This window comes from Mobula birostris, chromosome 6, assembly GCF_030028105.1.
Source record: "Mobula birostris isolate sMobBir1 chromosome 6, sMobBir1.hap1, whole genome shotgun sequence".
NCBI lineage: Eukaryota > Metazoa > Chordata > Chondrichthyes > Myliobatiformes > Myliobatidae > Mobula > Mobula birostris.
This window is the reverse complement of record NC_092375.1, coordinates 37,669,278-37,693,654: the sequence shown is the minus strand read 5'-3', so window position 1 is coordinate 37,693,654 and position 24,377 is coordinate 37,669,278. Positions and strand designations below refer to the sequence as shown.

General features: G+C 40.6%; 1 protein-coding gene and 1 long non-coding RNA gene across 5 annotated transcripts in view; one reads left to right on the top strand and one right to left on the bottom strand.

The window, feature by feature from the left end:
- The window catches only part of LOC140198945 (E3 ubiquitin-protein ligase DZIP3-like), a 107,993-nt gene that overhangs the window by 15,471 nt on the left and 68,145 nt on the right, over positions 1–24,377 (bottom strand). For all 3 annotated transcript variants that reach the window (XM_072260242.1, XM_072260244.1, XM_072260243.1), the window contains 9 exons: positions 23,480–23,536; positions 22,079–22,134; positions 20,323–20,593; positions 17,308–17,430; positions 17,015–17,133; positions 15,456–15,524; positions 13,211–13,307; positions 6,873–6,976; positions 689–776 (listed from right to left, as the gene is read on the bottom strand). In XM_072260242.1, the coding sequence (XP_072116343.1) occupies positions 689–776; positions 6,873–6,976; positions 13,211–13,307; positions 15,456–15,524; positions 17,015–17,133; positions 17,308–17,430; positions 20,323–20,593; positions 22,079–22,134; positions 23,480–23,536 (984 nt within the window). The remainder of the gene's footprint in view (positions 1–688; positions 777–6,872; positions 6,977–13,210; positions 13,308–15,455; positions 15,525–17,014; positions 17,134–17,307; positions 17,431–20,322; positions 20,594–22,078; positions 22,135–23,479; positions 23,537–24,377) is intronic.
- LOC140198947 (uncharacterized) overlaps positions 1–24,377 on the top strand; it is a 179,460-nt gene that overhangs the window by 93,038 nt on the left and 62,045 nt on the right. The gene's annotated exons all lie outside the window — the stretch shown is intronic.

The following is a 24,377-nucleotide window of genomic DNA, read 5'->3' as shown; positions in this document are numbered from 1 at the left end:
TTTCCTTGTGAGTAATGTCTGTTGCATATTTGGTGCAAAGGGAAAGGAAGCAAAATGTTTCTTCAGGTGAAAACGCTCATGACAGAAGACTTAACAGTGCTGAATTATGTACGTTTGTTTGAACTACTTTTATTTTTTTTTAGAAAGGGAAGACTGATTAAAATTTCCCCAGCTTTTCCCATTTCAGGTCATTGCCCACCTGCCCCACACAAACTGGGTTTTACCATTTTACTCCTCTCGTTCTTTCCATTTTCTCACTGAGGACAGCTTTGGTCTGTGCATTGACAAGACCAGGACCATATTTACTCGTAGTGACAGATTTCTGATTGCTGTATGTGATTTTCCAAGTCTACAACACATTGAGATCTTCTAATCCCCTTTGCCTCCTGGACTAGAAATGACCTCAATCAGGTTTCAGTAGTCATCGTCCCACAGCCAAAACGTTTTCATATAACTTCTATCTGTAGACTGTGTCATCCCTACGTGGTGTTTCCAGCAATTGATATTTCTATTTAATTGTACCAGTTTTTTTTGTTTAAATCTGCAGTTGTTGAGGAAAGAGTTATTCGAAGACCACACCATTAGCTCAGCAATTTAAAAATCAGACACATCTACATATCAGACAAATACTGATTTCAAGCTTAACACAGGTCCTTGTATTTAACTTGCACAAACACATTTACCTCACCTTTGTAAAATCAATTTTGTTTCTTATATCAGCCACAATTGCTTGCCAACCATCAACTGTTGCACAGGCAGAAGCAGATGTAGGATTCCTAGACACCAAAAATATTTTGTTAGATAAAAAACAAACAGTGCCTATTAAAGTGATCAGAAAGTCAAAATAGCTCTTGCTGGATGGAAAACTTGTCCACATTGGGACATTGAATAAACAGACTTCAGAAAGATGGTGGCCAAATTTCTAGAGGCCGTAAAAGATAAAAGTCATAGAGAACACCATCACAAGTGAAAATGCAAGTGGTGATTGAGCAAGCAAGTTTAAATTACAACTTGTAGAGTAAAATAAAAATTGGCAGTATAGTATAGAGAAACTGGTTAATGGACAAATTATTTTTGAAACGTTAGCATTGTTCCCTGTTTTTCTCAGTTTGTACAGGGGGAAATTGTCATAAAATTTCCCATGACTGAAATAGAGAAATTGTTTAACTGTATCTAGTTTTCTGGTGACTTACATACTTTAAAGATTGAAAGAGAACAGAGAAAACTCAGAAGGATGTTGCCATGATTTGAGGACCTGAGTTGTAGGGAAAGGTTGAATAGGTTAGGACTCTGCTCCCTGGGAGTAGGAGAATGAGGGGAGAATTGATAGAGGTATACAAAATTGTGAGAGGGTGTAGATAGGATAAAGGCATACAGCATGGAAGTTCTGGCAAGGCAAGGGTTAAGGTAATGTCCAGGCAAGAATAGTTTACAGATGGTGTGCAGTCAACCCAGGCAACAGAGGTCTTTGAAAAGCATAGCTTCACTTTGCAGAGCAGGGGACCGGAGCCATTTGGCATACAAAGGCAAGATAAAGATGCAAACTAAGGATTCTAGTTTGACACTTACTATTGGTCAGTTACTTTACTAATTATGAAGTATTATTGGCCTTTAACGTGCAGATTCCATTGGCTATTAATACCTATATTATCGTGGTGTGACTGATTATGCGAATAAGGAATTTGAACATCCACAAAGTTACCAATTGGTTAATGTGTGTCCAATTAGTCAACTTCTGTATAAAATAATGGCATTTCTTTGTTCAAACTTTTGAACAATTTGGTGACAGGCCGTGCTGTTCTCCTGGTGTACAAGTAAATAAAGTGCGATTGAGGACTGAGTGCAAGTTTTCAGAGTCAAGTTAATCGACAATGACGATAGGCTTTGTCCAAAGTCAAAGAACATTTATTATCAAAGAGTGTATAAATTATGCAGCCTTGAGATTTGTCATAGTAGTCATAGTCATACTTTGTTGATCCCGGGGGAAATTGGTTTTCGTTACAGTTGCACCATAAATAATAAATAGTAATAGAACCGTAAATAGTTAAATAGTAATATGTAAATTATGCCAGTAAATTATGAAATAAGTCCAGGACCAGCCTATTGGCTCAGGGTGTCTGACCCTCCAAGGGAGGAGTTGTAAAGTTTGATGGCCACAGGCAGGAATGACTTCCTATGACGCTCTGTGCTGCATCTCGGAGGAATGAGTCCCTGGCTGAATGTACTCCTGTGCCCACCCAGTACATTATGTAGTGGATGGGAGACATTGTCCAAGATGGCATGCAACTTGGATAGCATCCTCTTTTCAGACACCACCGTCAGAGAGTCCAGTTCCATTCCCACAACATCACTGGCCTTACGAAAAAGTTTGTTGATTCTGTTGGTGTCTGCTACCCTCAGCCTGCTGCCCCAGCACACAACAGCAAACATGATAGCACTGGCCATCACAGACTCGTAGAACATCCTCAGCATCGTCCGGCAGATGTTAAAGGACCTCAGTCTCCTCAGGAAATAGAGACAGCTCTGACCCTTCTTGTAGACAGCCTCAGTGTTCTTAGACCAGTCCAGTTTATTGTTAATTCGTATCCCCAGGTATTTGTAATCCTCCACCATGTCCACACTGACCTCCTGGATGGAAACAGGGATCACCGGTGCCTTAGCTCTCCTCAGGTCTACCACCAGCTCCTTAGTCTTTTTCACATTAAGCTGCAGATAATTCTGCTCACACCATGTGACAAAGTTTCCTACCGTAGCCCTGTACTCAACCTCATCTCCCTTGCTGATGCATCCAGCTATGGCAGAGTCATCCGAAAACTTCTGAAGATGACAAGACTCTGTGTAGTAGTTGGAAGTCCGAGGTGTAAATAGTGAAGAGAAAGGGAGACAAGACAGTCCCCTGTGGAGCCCCAGTGCTGCTGATCACTCTGTCGGACACAGTGTTGCAAGCACACGTACTGTGGTCTACCAGTCAGGTAATCAAGAATCCATGATACCAGGGAAGCATCCACCTGCATCGCTGTCAGCTTCTCCCCCAGCAGAGCAGGGTGGATGGTGTTGAACACACTGGAGAAGTCAAAAAACATGACCCTCACAGTGCTCGCTGGCTTGTCCAGGTGGGCGTAGACATGGTTCAGCAGGTAGACGATGGCATCCTCAACTCCTAGTCGGGGCTGGTAGGTGAACTGGAGGGGATCTAAGTGTGGCCTGACCATAGGCCGGAGCAGCTCCAGAACAAGTCTCTCCAGGGTCTTCATGATGTGGGAGGTCAATGCCACTGGTCTGTAGTCATTGAGGCCGTTGGGGCGTGGCGTCTTCGGCACAGGGATGAGGCAGGACGTCTTCCACAGCACAGGAACCCTCCGGAGCCTCAGGCTCATGTTGAATACATGGTGAAGTACTCCACATAGCTGAGGGGCACAGGCTTTGAGCACCCTGGTACTGACACCATCCGGTCCTGCAGCCTTGCTTGGGTTGAGACGTTTCAGCTGTCTTCTCACCTGTTCAGCCGTGAAGTCCACCATGGTGGTTTCGTGTGGGGAAGGGGTATAGTCATGAGAGCAGGGTGGGGGGCTGTGAGGAGGGGTAGGAGGGGAGAGTGGAATATGGGTTGGTTGGGGGCCGACAACAGATGGCTCATGTGGGGGATGGGCAGGGGTCACAATGTCAAATCTGTTAAAGAGCAGGTTAAGTTCGTTGGCTCTGTCCTCACCGCCTTCAGCTCCTCTGTTGCTAGTTTGCCAAAACCCAGTGATGGTCCTCATCCCCATCCAGACCTCTCTCATGTTGTTCTGCTGGAGTTTCCACTCAAGCTTCCTCCTGTACCTGTCTTTAGCCTCCCTGATCCTGGCTTTCAGGTCCCTCTGTATTGCCCTCAGCTCCTTGTATGCTTACACGTAGCCACAAAGCAAGAAACCCAAAAGAACCCAATTTAAGAAAAAAAGACCAATGCTCTATGCGCAGAGAGAGAAAAGAAAAACACATCATGAAACAATAAAAAGCGAGCAACAGTATTCTGAACCAAAGTGTGTCCTTGGATCCGAATCTGCAGAGTAGCCGGTGTAGGCCCAAAGCCTGAGTCTGAGTTCATCCTATTAGCGGGGCAAATTGCCACGAAGCTTGTAGAGACTAACCCCGGCAGCCAGGGCAGTCTCACAGCCTCAGCAACATGGAGCGAAGAGTGAAAATCTTGGGAGAGTGAGCAAAATCGGCCACAGGTGAGACTAGAATTAGAGGTCATAGGTTAAGGGTAAAAAGTGGAAGAAGCTGCCAGTGGAAATGGTGATTGTGGATTCATCGGCAGCATTTAAAAGAAGTTTGGATGGGAGAGGTTCGGAGGTCCATGCTCCAGTTGTGAGTTGATGGGACTAGGCAGAATTACAATTTGGCAAGGACTAGATGAGCCTAGTGGCCTTTACCTGTGCTATAGTACACTACGACTCTGTGTCAAGAGCAGCAGACAAATTTGGACAAATGACCAGATTACTGTTAGGGATGATATGTCCGACTAAGTTCAATTGAAATGATATATTTTAGAAGAAAGAGGACATATTAAATAACTGTTAAATAACTTTTTTTTGAAAATACAGTGTTCAAAAAGTTTTATTTAACTAAACGAGTTTCCAAATTTGCAGACAAACCTATGAAACAAGTTTATATGATCCTAGTAAAAAAAAATGATCAGTTTTCTACATATCGGCTCTTTAATTAAAGAGCAAACAACACAGTGGTGAAGAAAGGAAAAGTTGGTGCAGCAATGTTAAACACAAGCAAGTGAACAACACACACAAAATGCCAGAGGAACTCAGCAGGCCAGGCAGCATCTACGAAAAGAGAAGTCAACATTTCGGGCCGAAACCCCTCGGCAGGACTGGAGTAAAAAGCTGAGGAGTAGATTTAAAAGGTGGGGAGAGGGGAGAGAGAAGCACAAGGTGATAGGGGAAATATGAAGTAAAGAGAAGTTCATTGGTGAAAGAGACAGAAGGCCATGGAAGAAAGAAAAGGGGGAAGGAGCACCAGAGGAAGGTGATGGGTGGGCAAGGATATAAGGTGAGAGAGAGAAAAGGACGTGGGAATCGGTGAAGGGGGGTGGGGGGGCATTACCAGAAGTTCGAGAAGTTGATGTTCATGTTATCAGATTGGAGGCTATCCAAACAGAATAAAAGGTGTTGTTCCTCCACCTCAATGTGGCCTCATCACGATAGTGCAGGAGGCCATGGATGGACATATCGGAATGGGAGTGGGAATGGGAAGTGGAACTAATATGGGTGGCCACCGAGAGGTCCCCCTTTTACTGGCTGGAAAACAAAGTGAAACAGATTTTTCCAAGAACTAAAAACAAGACCAACACGTGACTAATGACAAAAGAGTGGGAAATTAAAGTGGAACATTTATTTTCTTTATTAGTTTACAAACAGTCATGGTGGAAATAAGTTTGTGACTAAAGAAAATAAAACTGAATATAATGAACAGAAATGGAAAGTACCTCAGCAAAAAAACAGAGCTCATAGTGGATATGTTGCTGTGGTCGGAAGATACAGAATTTTTCAAAAAATAATCACATGTATAAATCTTGCCTGTTGTGACTGTGAGCTCCAGAGAAAAATTTGTCAAAGCTTTGGTGAAAACCCTCTTACTACCATTCATATGGACAATAATGGTGTTACAAGTGAAGGCGGTTGTTATCAAGGGCTTTTTCTGTAGTAGTTCGCATTTTTCTTGTATCAGGGACTGTGTGTGGCAGAGACTTGCGTATTCACTGAATGCTTAGAAAAATGGAGGGCTACGCGCCAGGGAAATTCTAGGCAGTCTCTAGAGTAGGTTACATGGTCGGCACAACATTGTGGGCCGAAGGGCCTGTAATGCGCTGTACATTTCTATGTTCTACGTAATTGAAAATTGGGTGCCACAGTAGCGTAGCGGTTAGTGTGACACTATTACAGCTTGGGACATTGGAGTTGAGAGTTCAGTCCCGGCATTCTCTGTAAGGGGTCCCTGTATGTCCTCCCTGTAGAATGCCTGGGTTTTCCCTGTGTGCTCTGGTTTCCTCCCACAGTCTTAAGATGTACTGGTTAGTCGGTTAGTTGGACATTGTAAACTGTCCCGTTATTAAGTGAAGGCCGTGGGGTTGCTGGGGCAGCACGGCTCAAAAGGGCAGAAGGGTCTACTCCGGGCTGTATCACTAAATAAATAAAATGAATAAGATTTGAGTTGCTGTTTCAATGGTAAACTGACTATAATTGTATTCAGATTTCAGCAGAATAGACTAACTTCCCACTAAAAGTGACTGTACTGAGTCCTCGGAAATAAATTTTCACTGAAGCAGCTGAGGCTGCTGCACAGGAGTGCATCCCAGCTCCTCAATAGATCCTGGCTGAGTCATGTGTACAACATTCATTCCCCCTAATGCGAAATGACCAGTGGGTGCAAAATCTTGTGCTGCGCAATTTTTCACCCAGTGACATCAACATGTACGCACTGAATAATTTCTTCAATTAAAAAAAAGTATAATAAAAGCCAGTTCTAAAATCTGCAGACAAATCATTGCAAACTTCATGTTGTTAACACCGTTCACACCAGAAACTGGAAAACAAAATGTGATGGTGTACAATTGTAGGGGAAATAACTTAACGTGCCAATGAGGTAGAGGGTGACTACCTTTTGTGCGCAGTTTAAATTCCTTCGGGTGCCAGCAGCAAAAGATGTGTTTGTGCATGCACCTCAGAGGGAACATTGCACGTGTGTACCAACGTCAGAGGCCAGGGAGCCCACCCCTTTATAATTATAACATGGCACTGAAGTGTAATTACATAAATAGTGATGATAAAACTGTGCCAAAATACAAATCCAACATTCTGTATGTTAAATCCACTCACCTCCCCATATTCTCTTCTGCTGCCTTAAGGTGCACTGTACAATCCTGTTCGGCCTGCTGGAGCTGGAAGAGACCATTATCCCTCCGACACTCCAGAACCAAAACCTGAGATAAGCAGTGCACAAGAAGTGTTATAGTTTTGCACAGAAACAGACTCTTCAACCCAACTTGACAATGCTGTTTATCTGAGCTTGTCCCATTTGCTTGCAAGTGCACAATATGCATCTAGGTCTTTTCTATCCATGTACCTGTGCATATATACTTTATACTTCATTGTCGCCAAACAATTGATACTAGAACGTACAATCATCACAGCGATATTTGATTCTGCGCTTCGTGCTTCCTGGAGTACAAATCGATAGTTAATATTAAAAATTTAAATTATAAATCATAAATAGGAAATAGAAAATGGAAAGTAAGGTAGTGTAAAAAAAATCGAGAGGCAGGTCCGGATATTTGGAGGGTACGGCCCAGATCTGGGTCAGGATCCGTTCAGCAGTCTTATCACAGTTGGAAAGAAGCTGTTCCCAAATCTGGCAGTACGAGTCTTCAAGCTCCTAAGCCTTCTCCCGGAGGGAAGAAAGACGAAAAGTGTGTTGGCTGGGTGGGTCGTGTCCTTGATTATCCTGGCAGCACTGCTCCGACAGCGTGCGGTGTAAAGTGAGTCCGAGGACGGAAGATTGGTTGTGTGTATATCTTCGAAATGTTATTAATGCACCTGTTTTGTTCAACTTCCTCTCCCCGTTCATTCTGCATACCCGCCATCCTCTGTGTGGAAAAAGTCATCCCCTTGGATCCCTTTTAAATCTTTCCCCTCCAACCTTAAAATCATGCCCAGAAGTTTTAGACTCTCTAATCTTGGTAAAAAGGCTGAGTCTGTTTGTCCTCATTATTTATAAAGCATTAGCAGGGGGCTAAGCACGCAGCCTTCTGGTGTACTTGTGCTGATGGAGTTTGAGGAAGAGAATTGTTACCAATCTGAACTGACTGGGGTCGGCAAGTGAGGAAATCGAGGATCCAGTTGCACAAAAAGGTATTGAGACCTAGGTCTTGAAGCTTAGTGATTAGTTTAGAGAGGATGATAGTATGGAATGCCAAACTGTAGTCACTAAAGAGCACCCTGATGTATGCATCTTCACTGCCCAGATTTTCCAGGGTTGAGTGAAGAGCTGATGAAATTGCATATGCTGTTGACCTATTGTAATGGTATGCAAATTGGAACAGATCCAAGTTACTTCGCAGACAGGAGTTGAAATGTTTTATCACTAACCGCTCAAAGCACTTCATCACAGTGGTTGTAAGTGCTACTGGACGACCATACTTAAGGCAGGTTCCCGTATTCTTTGTAGGCACCAGTATAATTGGAGCTTGCTTGAAGCTACTGAGTACCTCAGATTGCCAATGCAAGAGGTGAAATATATTGGCAAATACTCCAGTCAGTTAATCAACACAGGGCTTTAGTACTTGCCAGGTACCCCATCTGGGCTGGATGCTTTCGTTGGGTTAACCCTCTTGAAGAATACTCTCACGTTGGCCTCAGAGACTGAAATCAAAAATCGGAGGCAGTGGGAGTTCACGAAGGTGCCTCCATGTTTTGACAGTAAAAGAGAGCATAAAGGCATCTGGGAGTGAAATCTTGTCACCTACGTCACTTGGTTTCACCTTGTAGGAAGTGCTTGCATTCAAGGCCTGCCACAGCTGTCAAGCATCTTGCAGTCTGCAGTTGCCACTTCGCCTGTGAGATGGCTTTCCGAAGATTGTGCCTGGACCTCTTGTATCTTATTTGGTCACCAGACCTGAATGCAATTGGTCGGGTCCTAAACAGATTGCAGATCTCATGGTTCATCCAGGGCTTAGATTATGAGAACACTCAGTCCTCTTTTATTGTCATTTAGAAATGCATCATGCATTAAGAAATGATACAATGTTTCTCCGGAGTGATATCACAGAAAACAGGACAAACCAAAGTCTAACACTGACAGAACCACATAATTATAACGTATAATTACAGCAGTGTGAAGCAATACCATAATTTGATGAAGAACAAACCATGGGCACGGTAAAAAAAGTCTCAAAGTCCCCGAGTCGATCGACTCCCGAGTCCCCGATAGCAGGCGGCAAAAGGGAGAAACTCCCTGCCATAAACCTCCAGGCACCGTCAACTTGCCGATGCCTTGGAAGCAGCCGACCACAGCCGACACTGAGTCCATCCATCCTAAAACTTCGAGCCTCTGACCAGCCCCTCCAATACAGCCTCCCGAGCGCCTTTGACCTAGCCCCGGCCACTGAAACAAGCAAAGCCGAGGATTCGGGGCCTTCTGCTCCGGAGATTCCGGTTACCACACAGTAGCAGTGGCAGCAAAGCGGGCATTTCAGAAGTTTTCCAGATGTTGCTCCGTACTCTCATGTCTGTCTCCATCAAATCAGAATTGTGCATGGTCCCCTACTTGACAGATTACAGATATCATTCACCAGAGAGGCCATGCGCGCTGCGAATGGGGAAGACTCTGAATGAGTTTGTGGGGACACAGTCATCTATGATTGTTTTTATAAAGTCCATGGCAACCATGGTGTATTCATTTTGATTCTCCAATGAGTCCTTGGACACGGCCCGTCCAACTAGCTACTCCTCTGCCTCCTGCGACCACTCCTGTATGCAGGTAGGAGGAGGAGTGCCAAGTGATCAGAATCCCGAGATGCACTCTACGGATGGAACAGTCGGCATTCCTCATCATAGTAGCAAGTGATTGAGTGTGTTACAACCCTTGGTGTTGCTGGTGATATGCTGGTGATAACTGGGCAGAGATTTCTTCAATCAAGCCTGATTGAAGTCCCTGACAATTACTTGAAGGCCATCAAGATAGGCTGTTTCTTGTTTGCTGATGGTGGCAGTTATTACTGCGAGGGACTACTTAACATTGGCCTTTGGGGGAATGAAGAGAACTCTCCTGGTAAATAGAATGGTCAGCACTTAATCACTAAATGTTCCAGATCGGAGGAACAAAGAGTTTATCATGAAACACAAACTCCCACCTTCTGCCTTCTCCAAATCAGCAGACTGGTCCATCCTGTGTATCGAGAAGCCCGCAGGTCTAATCACCGAATCTGGTGTGTCCGTAGTGAGCCATGTCTCCATGAAACACAGAACACAGCAATTTCTCATTTCCCTCTGATATAGCAATCTCGCCCTTAAGTCTTCAGTATTGCTCTCCAGCAACTATGCATTTGCAAACAAGATACTGGATGGAGGAAACATATACCCCTTCAATTTAGTCTGGCTTGCTGAAGCTTCTACTGATGATTGAGCCTACATCCACTAGCTCATTGCGAGCATGGATGTGTCAGAAACCATTGGTTTCTTCTACCCTTGGTTTTTACTTGTGCACAAAATGGATGTTGATGTGATGATTTTCCAGTAGCCATTCATTGCTTAGAGGAACAATCATTGAAAATCACTGGAGAATGGTTTGAACCTCTTCATATGGGTGGGAATGAGCACGTAGCATTGACTTCATCCAGATCATTTACTCTGGAAGTCCTGCTCTAGTTTAACTGATCAAAATGCAACTTACTGCACTTGACAGAGATAAATTCCTTGCCTTCCTTCTCCCATTCATGGAGATCCTGTTGTATTCTTGGTTAAAACATCTTCACTGTCTCCTGCACCAATATTGCATCATCTGCAAACTTACTAATGACATTGCCAACATTATATCCATCACTTAAATAATAAACTACAGTGGACCTGGTACCGATCCCTGTGGCACATCACTGATCACTCTCTTCCTTTCAAAACAACAACTTTCCACTAATATCCAGTGACTTCTTCCACTAAGCCAATCTTATATCCAGTTGGCTTACCCTGGATCCCATGTGATCCAACCTTCCAGAACAGTTTACCACCTGGAACCTTGTCAAAGTCCTTGCCAAAGTCCATGTAGACAACATCTACCATACTGCCCTCATTATTCCTCTTCTAAAACTCAAAAAAAAAAATCACAGGAATTTCCCACACACAAGGCTATGCTGACTATTCCTTATCAATCCCTGCCTTGCCCAATCCTGGTAGATCCTGTCTCCGAGAACTCACTCCTGTAAATTTTCCAACACCGATGTTAGGCTTATTGGCCTTCAGTTTGAAAGTACACTCTCGTTTTAAAGGTTCATTTATTATCAAACTATACAACTCTGAAATTCTTCTTCTCTAGATAGCCATGAAACCAAGAAAGAAAAGAATGGCAGCATGATCATCGATGCCAAATCTCTCCTCCCTGCACAAAAAAACGAACAAAAATGGAAAAGGCACATTGACCCCCCAGATCACCCTCCCTCATGCACAAAACGAGAGAAAGAGTGAAAAACTATAAGACTGGAAAAAAAAGTCCCTAACCAAAATGCAGAAAAGCTGGGTAACATTCTCCAGGCACATCAGCGGGCCTTTCCCTCTCCAGTAGCAGAGCAGAGACTTCATTGAATTCCCCCAGCACTTAATTAGATACTTTTGAGAAAGTATTCTGTACAACAAAATTCTGCAAAATTAAGTAATTCTTTCCCAAAGGTGTGTATATGGCAATTCTGGAGAAAAGCTAAAGGTTGCTTTTATTTCTCATCCAGTCAGCACAGCCAGTGAGTTAATGCAAAAAGACAACAGTCTACATCAGAGTCCTGGACACTTTAATATAAAAACCATGGGCAAACCTGCATTGACACGCTGAAGAGTTTTCCTACAATTACATCCAAAGTAATAGTTTATATAGATAATTGTGGGAAATAGAGTAATTGTTTTGGTTTACTATCCCCTCCAGGAGTGAATATTGATGGTTAGGATATCCCTACAACTAACAGACATGGGGAAATTTTTGCTACACAAGTTTGTAATTCTGAAACATCCTTGATCCTGTACATTTGGAAGAAATCTGAATAAATCTGTAAAAGCACAGCTGATCCCGATTATACAGCCTTGCTGACGGACAAGTGTCATCTTCCATCACTGGCTCCTCTCCTTCCATACAACCACAAGAGTGGCAACATCTGTAATTTCCTTTGGCATCAATAAGGTATCTATCTATTGATACCTGCCCTCTCGGCATTTTTATTTCAGTTTTCCAGGACTCCAAACACATTTTCCAGCTCACGTAGTGATTTACTTAGTCCTTTTTCAACTTAGAAAATTGTACTTATAGCTGATGACGTCTCTTCATTGGACCAGGTCACTTTCTTTTTGGGTACCATCTCTACACAGTTCGTAAGTTAAACTCAGTATTGAGTTATCTAAGTCACTTTAATCCATTCCCACTCTGGCCTCTCTGTGTGTTGTCTCATAAATAGTTCCATTGTGATCAAAATTACCAGCTCATGTTTTGTCCGGACATATTACAACAATGAATTCAGCAGTTTCAGTTAATAATTTTACTTTGGTCTCTTACACATTTCTTCTTGGTGTCACTAATATCTTTCTTTAATTATCATAGCATTATTTACATAACCTCAGCTGCAACTCACCCTGCCACAGAACTGCCCTTTGATTCTCCCCTCCCCACATTTTCTTCAGGTACACATTGTCATATGCCAATTTAAGAGTTCTAATGAAAAGTCAACCACTCTAATTGTTTACTCTGTTCCCCTCTCCACAGATGCTGCCTGACCTACTGAGCATTTCTAGCAGTTTCTAATTTTCGTGACAGTTTTTTAAAATCTGTAACCTCTTGCTATCTGTAAATGTAAGAATAATTAACCACAAAATGCATTTTCAATTCAGGCTGAGAATTTATCACATTTCTCCAGTGACTACAGTTATACACGTAGTTCTGGATTAATACTGGGTGATTCAATAGGTTGTGCTCTAGAGTATTGATTTTGAATTTATTTTAGCATAATTTTCAAATATGAGTGGTACAAAAAGGTCCGTAATCAATTAAGCTAATGAAGTATGTGCTCAACATTTCAATTCTGTTATTCTCATTTTGAATGGTTTTAAATTCTGCTAACTAATTTGATGCTAGTCTTTAAATCAATAAATTGTCTTTTCAATTGTGGTTGGTCATTTTGTTTCTCAAGTAAAAATGGGTTTAACTTGAACTTCGAAAATTTTCTGTAAATTAAAACATGCTATTTCTGATTAAAGTTATCAGCACACAAAATAGATGCATGTTTTCCATGAGACTGGATATATTTTCTTCCCCCAGTCAGTCAAAATTTCTACAATATCTTTCAAATAAACAAGACAATATTAATGCATGGACTGTATCACCATAGGATTTACCATATATATGTACTTTGAACCTTTGCAAATATGAAAGTTTGAGTGCATCTAACAAGTTTTTGTTACTCATAGATTACCTCAGCAGCAACAGCTCGCTTTGTTGCCTCTACCAACTTCACAATGTTCTTTGCAGTTACGTCCTCGAGTTTAGCTTTATCCTTATTCCACAGCATCCTGCCATAGGATTAGTAACAGATCCATATCACAAACTGAACCAATGTTCTGTGTAAACTTTAACAATTTTGTAGTATGAGGATTCAATCAAATGCAGTTAGTTTTACTTAGGCTTGGTAAAAACGATTTTTCAGCAAGCAAATGTTGCTAAGTGCAGATTTTATCTCGACTTTTCAAACTGATCAGCACCTCCACAAAATGCAGGCCAATGCAACAGCAGAGCTTTGCTGCATGCAGAGAGCTGGGCCACGATAAACTGCTTGGCCAGAATCACAGTGTTAGTGTGTCCAAAAAAGAGACACTCAGTATTTCCTGGTGTAGCGATGAGGAAGAGACCTCTCCACTGATGCAGACAAGGCTTTCTATCTCACCCAGTAGAGGATAAGAATCGCCAAGGTCCAGCAACGGGAAATTCCATTATACTTTCCATATCTCCCTCAAACCCTGTCTTCCAGTATATCAGTGGTTGAAGCAGGTAGACTATTTAGCTTTAAAATAGACAGAATGAAACTTGCAGCTTCCACTGATAAACTGAATTCTCCAAATCCCATAATGTTGGATAATTCTATGTATTCAGATTTTTAAAAACTAAACACTTTTTCCGTTAAATTTATTTTAAAAAATCGAATTCTGCCAAGCCTGATTTGGGGAGCTCACACAAAAAGTTAAACAGTAGCATGGAAGCATTAGTCACCAACACTGAAACAGTTATGAGGTCTTTTCACCCACTAAAACACTCTCAGTTCATATGTACATCGGTGATAATTACTAGCATCGGGTTTCAATACACCTCAGCTACGCCTGGCCAGGCCTCGCAACTTTCCTGATGAAAAGTTTGGGTCAAGTCACACTCAAGGTTCCAGTTTGTTGGTTGGTTCTCAGTAGTCAAGAAATTACTGTTAAATTCTGGGGAAGATGTTGTTCTTTTTCAAACTATCAACTTGTCCTCAACATAATATCAGTGATTTTCAGTGATTTATGAGGACCTCTCCAGTTGCTGGGTGCTGACCATCAGGTAACATCTGACATTCGGCACCTATAGCTGTTTCAGCGTCTTCGGCGAGTTGCTTTTCCCCTGCAGTCCAAGTAACAAGACTTTACCTTCCATATATATTCATACACTAGGAGGAGACAGCCCTTCAACCAAGAAGTTGACTTGAAATCATTATCACAAATGTTAAGCTTAAGCAGTCTATGACAGGCACCTAAAATCAGAAATAAGACCTCAATGTTGGTGGACCAGCTCTGTGTTGCCAGTAGTAGATAGTATCGTTATACTTCAAAATGAATATTAAGTAACAGCTATAATAGTTGGCATTTTATTCTGTAGCTTTTAGATTATAGTTCCATGTGACTCAATGGTCCACGTGGCAAGGCTGTATTGAGGTGAGGATCTGTAATGTAGGAAGTAGCCACCCAAGAATCAGGCACTTTGTTGATAATAATTACTGATGTTTGTTCATTTCAGGTAAAGTTTCATTAACATTAAAGTTTGTGCTTCTGTCGAACTCAGCCCAGAATTAGATGAGTATGATATTGATCATTTGATGAATATTTTTTATTTTGGATATTGAAATGTAGCTTGAGATGCTACATTGAACCACCAGTAACGGATTCTCATAGACTGGGTGCTGATAAACTTGAACACCTGAGCATTCACACTGTCAATAAAACAACTACATACTTTATTTTAAATATTTTTAATTACCTAGTATTATTAAAAGGTATTTTAGCTCGACATATTGATGGCCAATAACAAAGCAAATCCCTGCCCAAATAATTCAGAAAAATGAAACATTCAGATGTTTTGGCAGTGTTGACAGCCAAATTGGTGATGATGTTGTGGATGGTCCTGTCATAACAGGGGGCGTTGCAGCCAACTTCTCTCAGCAGTTTCCTATCCATAGGGCTGCACAAGGCAAGTTATTATTTTAAATATAGGCCAGTGGTGACCATTTGTATTCATCATTGAATACAAATTATAAGCCTTTTACTTCATCTTTCTGAGAACATTTGAGATGCTAATCCTTTACGTTAATATTTGAGACAAATTGTCTCTAGACTGATCCTTTGTTTTCATAGCCTATTAGATCTGAGTATCTGTTAATCAAACATTGTTCTGAACCTGTGATTTATTGGAGAACATACCTCTCATTTGCATATTGTGTGGTAACCTTCTTTATCTCGTCTTCTTTCCTTTGAAGTTGTCGCTTTAATCTAAGGGCAAAAGTACAGTTGTTTGTAAAGCAAAGCACAATCTAATTTCTTAGACTTGTGATACATAAACAAATTAAAATGCCAAATTATCCACATATCAACATTTTCTGTCCCCAACTACAGAGATTTTTAACTTTGAAATAAAGCATCTTGGTTGCATTAAATTAACAAAAGTGATACAGTTTGCTCAGTCAGAAACAAAAATCCCAAAACTTTTGCCTTTACCTCCTGGACTATTAAGGACAGCATACTATTGAGAATTTAACCAATTGCAAACTCCCCCTCTTCATATGCCAACAGAAGTTGGAAATACGTCACAATACTGTAAGAAAGCTGTCAACAAATGCACTGCAGTGGGTCAGGATTCTGGCACACCACCCATCTTCTCAATGATAATTAATGACGTGTATTATATTGACACACACTCACAATTCAAAAATAATTCCTTCCCCTGTACCATCAGATTTCTGAAGTCCATAAACCCACGAACACTACCTCATTATTCCTTTATTTGTGCACTGTTTATTTATTTTGTGATTTATAATAATTTTATGCCTTTGTACTGCTGCCACGGAACAATAAATTTGATATCACATAAGGTAGTGATATCAAATTTATTGTTTGACATATTGATGGCCAATAACAAAGCAAATCTCTGCCCAAATAATTCAGAAATAATTAAGGTAGTGATAATAAACTTAATTCTGATTCTAAGGAGTTTAATCCAAGCAAATGTGAGCTGTTATACCATGGAGGCCTAACGAAGAGGCAAGAATAGAGTTAATGGCAGGACCCTTAACAGTACTGATGTGCAAAGGGACCTTGGGGTCCAAGTCCATGAAAGTGGTCACACAAGTAGATAGGATAAGTAATGGCAACGTATGGCACGCTTGCCTTTATTGTCTGAGGCATTGAGAACAAGAGAGGTATTGCAGCTATGCAAAACTTTGGTAAGGTCACAACTGGAGTACTGTGTGCAATTCTTATCACCCCTTTACAGGAAGGTGATAAAGCTTTGGAGAAGGTACAGAAGAGGGATACTAGGATGCTGCCTAGATGAGAGGTTATGACCCATAAGACAAGATTGGACAAACTTGGGTTGTCTTATCTGAAGTGTCAGAAGCCAAGAGGAGACCTGATAAAACTATTAGAGGTATAGATACGGTAGACAATTTGAAGCTTTTTCCTGGCTTTGCATTTAAGAATTGGGGGTGGGGGGAGAGAAAACGTTTTGTTTAATAAAGAAAGACAGTGGCAGGTGCCAGGAATGTGCTGCCAGTGGCAACAGATACGATAAAGGTATTTACAAGGCGGTTAGACGCTGGAATATGCAAGACATGTAGGGATTTGGATCAAACACAGGCAGAGAAGAATTAGCATAATTTGGCATCATCTACAGGCCCTGATATTGTGGACCAAAGGGCCTGTTCCTGTATGATTATTAGAGATTTGAACCTGAATGTACATTGCACTTCTAAATATAGGCATACCGGGTTATTTCCTGATGATAATGTTCTTGCTGTTTTGAAATCAGGCTTTCTGCATCAATTCTCCGTTGTTGCTCTTTCTTGAATTGAATCATCAAAAGTTCTGAGTTTTTCTTAAGAACCTGAAAAAAATTGAAGTATTTACAAATCATTATCAAAATAAAATTTTGTGTATTGAAACCTGAAACTTAACTTTGCAAACTGCAACCATTGAAAATACCCATATTACACCAAAAGACTAAGGTCACATTACACTAGGGTTTACTATGATTTAAAGGTAATTTTTAAACACTTACTTTGTTTTCAGTTTCAAGATCAATCAATTTCTGCCTGAATTCAGAATCTCCTTTGCTATTTTGACAAACGTACTCCTGTGCTTTGGTGGCTCCATCAGCTTCCAATGGGGAAGAATACAAATCCTATGAAGAAAATCAAACATCAAACCATCAAGGATTTTTCCTGTACTGAAATATTTGACTCCATTACTGTCCTTTGGTAGTTCAGAATATAACACCACACTGTCCATTCAGAACAAATATTCTCGCCAAAAGAGCTAAAATCCTTAGTAGACAGTGATCCAGCTTTGTATGCAATTTGCTTGCCCTCATTATTTAAAGGCTTTTCTAAATGTGCCAAAAGCAGTGATGTTCCATAGCTCAAAAAGTTAAAACTGATCCAGGGTTGAAAATACCTTTGCACTTACTCCAAGGCTTTGGCATCTTTTTTTTTTAAAATTGTGGACAGAATTAAGCTATATTTTAGCAGAGGCCTAATGAATGTGATAGGTTCTTGTCTCAGTAAGTGCAATTCCACGCACTGGTGCTTTTAGAACCAGCTCAACCTGTTCTGCCACTTGCCCTATAACCCCTTTAAATGTACCACTTAGTTCATACTGCCTCGCCTTTTACTTATTGTAGTTGAACTTCATTTGCTCTGTATCTGTCATTTCACTAGTTTAAAACTGGCTGAGACCATTGACCACCCTATCACACTTCTATCATTCGTAAACACATATTATGGCCTGTATTTTCCAAGTTTGGGTCATTAATATACATCAAAAAGAGCAGTTCTATTAATGACACCAGAGAGATATTGCTTGGAACCGTGGAGCCCGAAAACATCCCTATTCTGTTCCTTGGTCAATATCATATCCAAACAATCATTCTCTCTTCAATCTGATGGGTTTTAATTTTGTTATCACCATTTATGTGGAACTTTTTCAGTGGCCCTTTGAAAGTCAATATACACAAGTTTCTCTATTACTTGAATAAAGGATTTAGTAATTATATTTTTAATGAATTCATACTAACCTTCATTTATCAGTCCACATTTTTTAAAATGATTTTGTAATTGCTTAATTATCTTTTCCCTGTTTTAAACAGAAGTGCCCAACTTCTGCCACCAAACCCACACCCAGGAAAAATTGATTATGGACATTTCTGGAGCCTTTCTAATGTCTCTCAGTTTCTTAGGTTACAGCAAGTCATTTCTGAGTGCCTTTGATCTATCCACTCTAATTTCATCCTGTTTTAACCTTGCTCTCTTTCACTTGGGCAAATGCAAAGTGCATATTTCATTCAACAGTCATGCCGCTGCCTCCACCATCACGAAGTCTTTTCATACTCTCCATCGACCCATTCTTCCAGAGTTTGTTCTGATTTATACCCTTTATGTTCCTCGTTATGTCCAAGCTTTTCAATAATTATATCTGGCCCAAGAGATTCAGTTGCTAGAAGAGAACTTAATTAATATTATTTTTGAAAGCACAGCTGAAAATAATCTATTGCTGCATTTAGATTCTGTAACCATTTTTATAAAAATATAGAACCAACAGTATTATTTGCACAGTTTTTCAAGGGACTGTAAAAGTCAAAGGTGTTTCTCATCACTTGAACCTAACAGCTTACTAAACCATACATTCAGATGATTGGGCTGGACAACTTAGTTGGAAACAGAATGAATGGCTGTGATATCTCCATAAGGCAATAGGACATAGAAGCAGATTTAGGGCATTTGGATTGAAACTGCTCTGCCGATCAATCATGGTTGATTATTTTCCCTCTCACCTCCATTATCCTGCCTTCTTCCCGTAACCATTGGCAACAGGGGATTCCCAACCTGGGTTCGTGGACCCATCAGTTAATGGTTGGGGACCATGGCGTAAAAAAAGTTGGGGACCCCTGATGGGTGCCCTTACTAATCAATAACCTATCAGCCTCCGCTTTAAATACACCCATTACCGTCCTCCTCAGCCTTCTGAGGCAATGAATTCCACAGATTCAACACTCCCTGGCTAAAGAAATTCTTCCTCATCTCTGTTCTAAAGGGACGCCTTGTATTCTGAAGTTGTGCCCTCTGATCCTAGACTCTGCCACTATTGGGAACATCCTCTCATATCCACTCTACCTATGCCTTTCAATATTCCGTAGATGTCTATCGAAGTTTCCATATTTATGAGCCTGAAGCTACATTCTCTGGGTAACAATACCTGCAGGCAGAGAGTTTTCAAACTTCCCAGTTGTGCATCAAATATCTCTTGTGGTTCGTATAAGTGAGGTTTATTGTTTTACTCATCAGCTGCACTGAAGAACAAACCAAGGGATCTTTTACAGTGGGTCTTTGATAATTTGCAGCACTGTCAAAATTTAAAGGCAAAGATTCTAAGGCCTCGTATGACTTTAAGATACGTTGAAGGGGTATGGGGAAAGAACGTTTGACTTTACTAGTTGATAAGACTTTGCAATATCTTACAACATCATTGGGTAAGCAGTCTGAGGTAGTTGTAAGAGTGTGAGGTTGTCCGAGTGTTCCAAACAGTAGTGAAGATTGACAAGTCCACTGTAGGTACTTCAGATCTGTACCAGTATGCATTATTTAGCTATTCACCGATGTCTGAAGAGCTGATGTAATAATTTCCAGTCACAGTTGCTAGGTTCAGGTCCAGCCTATGTGTTTCAACTCATCATGGATAGTTAAAAGGCAAATATTTCATTTTGAGGTAAAGACCAGAATGGGTCCAGTCACGTACTACCATAAAAGGACATATTTAGGAGAAAGTTAGCATCTCAGTCATCGAAGCAGAAAGCAATGATTGACATTTTCATAGAACCATAAAATGTTTACAGAATTGGTTCCTGAAATGAATATTTTCTGTTCCTACTCTACCCAAGGTTTTCACATTCTTCCTGTAAAAAATAACCAGAACTGAACAGTTGCAACGAATACAAATACTCAGAAGCAAAGTTGATTTCAATTTATTTTATTTATACAATAGTACCTCTGGGGGAAAAAAAAAGGAAATTCAAACTTACTACATTGGAATCTTTGATGATGAAATCAATGTCATCCAGTTCTCCGTCACTCTGATAGGTCAGATCAGGCAAATCAGCTGATTGGTTAACTTCATGACTTGTAAAAAGGGGTGCAGTATGACTGCCATCAGTTGCAGTGTGCAAAACCGATAACGAAGAGTCTGGGGGAATGACTCCAAATGTAGAAACGTTACAGATGGTATTTGCCATAAGCTCACTTCCCTCATTCTTATTTGATTGGTTTTCTTGCACAGGAATTGACAGCACCTCACTGTTACAGAAATAAATGCTCAATTAAACATGTGACTAAAATTAGTATGCAGTATAGAGATAATTGTGAAGTTTCCTTGAATTTGCCAAGGACTAAACTTTACAGAAGCTTTACTAAAATCATTCAAACTGGCAAATATGATTATCAGAAGAATCAAAGGCTCGTAATTATGTACTTTGTACCGTAGACCCTGAAGTTTCAGATGGGTTATCTAAATGTCCTAACATATATTGTAGATAAAGACATTGTGCTCTTCTTTACTTTCAGTCTTTGCAAAGTAAATGTACGCACAGGTGCCAGAAAAGTCAATGAATAAGAAATGGCAAACTGGAATCTATCTTGCAATGTTCAGTGCATTATGTTTTGTTTTACAGAAAGATTCTAAAATGACTATATCTGTATACGCCCCTGATAACATGAGTATGGAAATTCTCTAACTTCTTTTCTCCCAACACAAGTTTAATATTGCATAGCTTCTGTAATCACAGTGAATCTTTTCCAAATACTGAAGACTGGATTATTAATACCTCGAGATGTGCAAAAGTACCCCAGATTTTAGTCCCAAATTCCAAAACATGCAGGATGCACATAAGACTAAGGGGTTCAAAACCTGCTGCAAGATTGGTTCATCCTTGTTCAATCCAACAAAACGTTTGCAACAAGTAATGAATGATAAATTATTCAGATTCTACAGCCAGGAAGAACTGAAGAACTCATGAACCCATATTTAACTACTCTTGCAAATGCTAAGTTTACCACCTCCAGTCTCCCACAGTTCTACAATGAACCACTTTTTTGTCTCCCCACATCTGTTCCGGTGCTCATGAGATCGCTGCACCCTGAGACCAGCACAGGAAACTTGAAATGCTCAAAAAATAAGATACAGATCTACAAACTAAGGAGTGTTTAGAAACTTTGCCATATATTTCAATTTGACATGCTCACTGCAAGTTCACAAATGTATTCCCTTAGATTTCTATACATATAGCTTTATAATACATTAGCAAACGTTAGTCCTTAGCAACAGACTGATGCATGAATAGGCATGGATAAAAGCAGGATACACAAGTGAAGCAATTATTGGAAATGAGATTAAGGTATAATATTAACAGGTCTAAGTACGCTTCTATCCCATGGCATAGAAGCTGAAAGTGAAGCTGCTCATTCAATGATGCAACAACTAGTGCAGGTGGTGGAGGTCCCAGCTCCCGGTTTGATCCTTACACACACCACCTCCTCCTATGCTGTGTGTGTGTGTTCAGTTTGCACTTTCTCCTGATGCATTTCTTTAGAGTGCCTCGGTTTCCAACCACATCCCAGGGACATGAAGACTGGCAAGATAATTCTCCTGAGTGTGGCAGAACTGGGTGGAGGAATAAAATGTGACGTATAGGAATAGTCTCAACGTATGCTTGATGGTCAGTACAGGTAGTCTGTGAATCAAGGGACCTGCAAATAAGTTTTGTTTATAGAAAAAGAACTTACTATCTTTTAGGAACTGCAACTTGCATTGTTTGATGATCGTCCTCAGTACCTATATCCTGGAAACAGAAAATTATTTCAGGAAATTTCATGTGAATCTGATGCCTGGTAAATTTTCTCTTATTTTCCATCAAAGTAGTATGACATCTTTAATAAAATTCAGTGACCTAAGTTGATAACGTTGCACCCTTGGGCTTCTTTCTATCCGACCAGTAGCAGTTTAAGCAAGTGCATTTAATTATTTTGCACGTACTTGTGCTTCTGATTAGTTATTGCATTGCCATGTGCTTCACACCACTTAATTATAGGTGACTTTCCAGAATTGCTTCATAGTTCCTGTATTCTGTCCATTATTGGTTTATCTTTTGCTACTGCTGTTTCAGATCACAAGGTGCACTGCTAACGTACATGACTGTATGACTAAGCACATATCAAACGTCACCATCTATAGCACTGTGCTAGTCTTTGGCACATATGCATAGCTATGACTTTTGCACAGTACTGTTATGTATTGCACTGTACTGTTGCTGCTGCAAACAAAAACAAATTTTATCACAAATTGAGTGATGGTAAGCCTGATTCTGATATGGGTCTCCATTGTGGACTGAGAGTGGAAAGGAGCCATCATGGTTGGAAAAAGGGGAAAGGAGAGACTTCCTGTAATGATCAATAAACCAATTGTTTGGAATCAAGTGACCTTGCCTGGCGTCTCAGGGCTGAGCACGTCTATAGCCTAACAACCATGTTACTTTATTAATTGCTATTAGTTTTAAACAATACCAAAAATCACTATTTGGTTTCAAATAATTCCAAAAACTTAATGCTTGGACTCTAGGTGAACCTGGCTAGATCCCTGAATCAAGATATGCTTGATGCTGGAACCGAGGGTCTTGGCCCAAAACATCATCTCTGTGTGTGTTACTCTGTTCCAGACCATACATTCTGAAATTTCAGAGTCCATTGTGGTTTTTCACAATTTATCAGGCTGATATTACACATCTCAGTATTTGTCTGTCTCAGCACATCCTCACCAGTTTGCTCTGTGCTCAGGACCAGCTCACAGTGCGATGTCTACTTTCTCACATTGATGCTAACCAGATGTTGATCGTGAGATTCTGCCTCACTGTTTACTGTATTCTATGTCTCACTGCAATGGATTTCTCAGTAAAATTAATTCAGTCTGAGAAATTATTGGAAATACTTAACAGGTCAGGCAGCACATGCAGGGAGCTTCTCTCTACACAGATAGGGCTTTACACAAGCATTCCCAGCACAACTAAATGCTGGCCCCTTGCATCAGCAGCTAACGTAACAATATTTATAATTGATTGGGATTTTGAATTTTTGATTAAAAAATATATCTCTTTTGGGCCCCCAAATCAGTATACTGTAACATTAGCTTACTTTTTTACTTTTAGTCTTTTTCTTTTTCTTCTTAGACTTTGTTTTGGCTTTCAGCATCTGCAATGAAAAGAAAATAAACCTTTTAAATGTAATTTTAATATTAATTAGAATTGAATATAATTTTAATATTTACCAGAATTATGAAGGACCTAGATTTGTGATCAATCAGAAAAGCAGGGACTAATTAGGTAGAGTCGGGGTGGTTTTGTGTAGGGGAATCCCTGCTTCACACATCTCTAAGAAAACAGATGAAGGCCAGGCAGTAGACATTGTATAGATGGGCTGAAGAAAACTTCCGGCAACAAAGGGCATTTGGGGTGGAAGGTGAAATTGGATAAAAACTTGGCTTGGTGAGTAGAGGCAGAGGGAAGCAGTGGCAGTTTCGTTTTTCTGATCGGAAATCTGTGAGCACAGAGATGCAACTGGTTACTAGAAAATGCAAAGTTGCACTTTCTGCACTTGCGTCAAGAAATGTGAGTTGAAAAGAAATAAACGCCACAGTAGCACAGCGGTTCACCTGATATTATTACAGGTCGAGGTGTCGGAGTTCCTAATTAAATTCTGGAGTCCAACGTAAGGAGTTTTGCACATCCTCCCCAGGTGAGTGTGGGTTTCCTCCCACAGTCGAAAGGCATACCAGTTAGTAGGTCAATAGGTTATTGTAAATTGTAATGTGATTAGGCCAGGGTTAACTTGGTTGAATGCCGGGTAGTGCGGCACGTTGGGCTGAGAGGGCCTGTTCTGTGCTGTATCTCTAAATAAATGAAAAACCTTTCTCCACATGAATATCGAGTGAATTTCATTCTGTATCTCAGGTTTTTCTATGGTGACTGGTGAATTCTGTAAGGGTGAATTTCCCATAAGACTGTAGCACAGGGAAAACCTGTAGAGAAAGAAT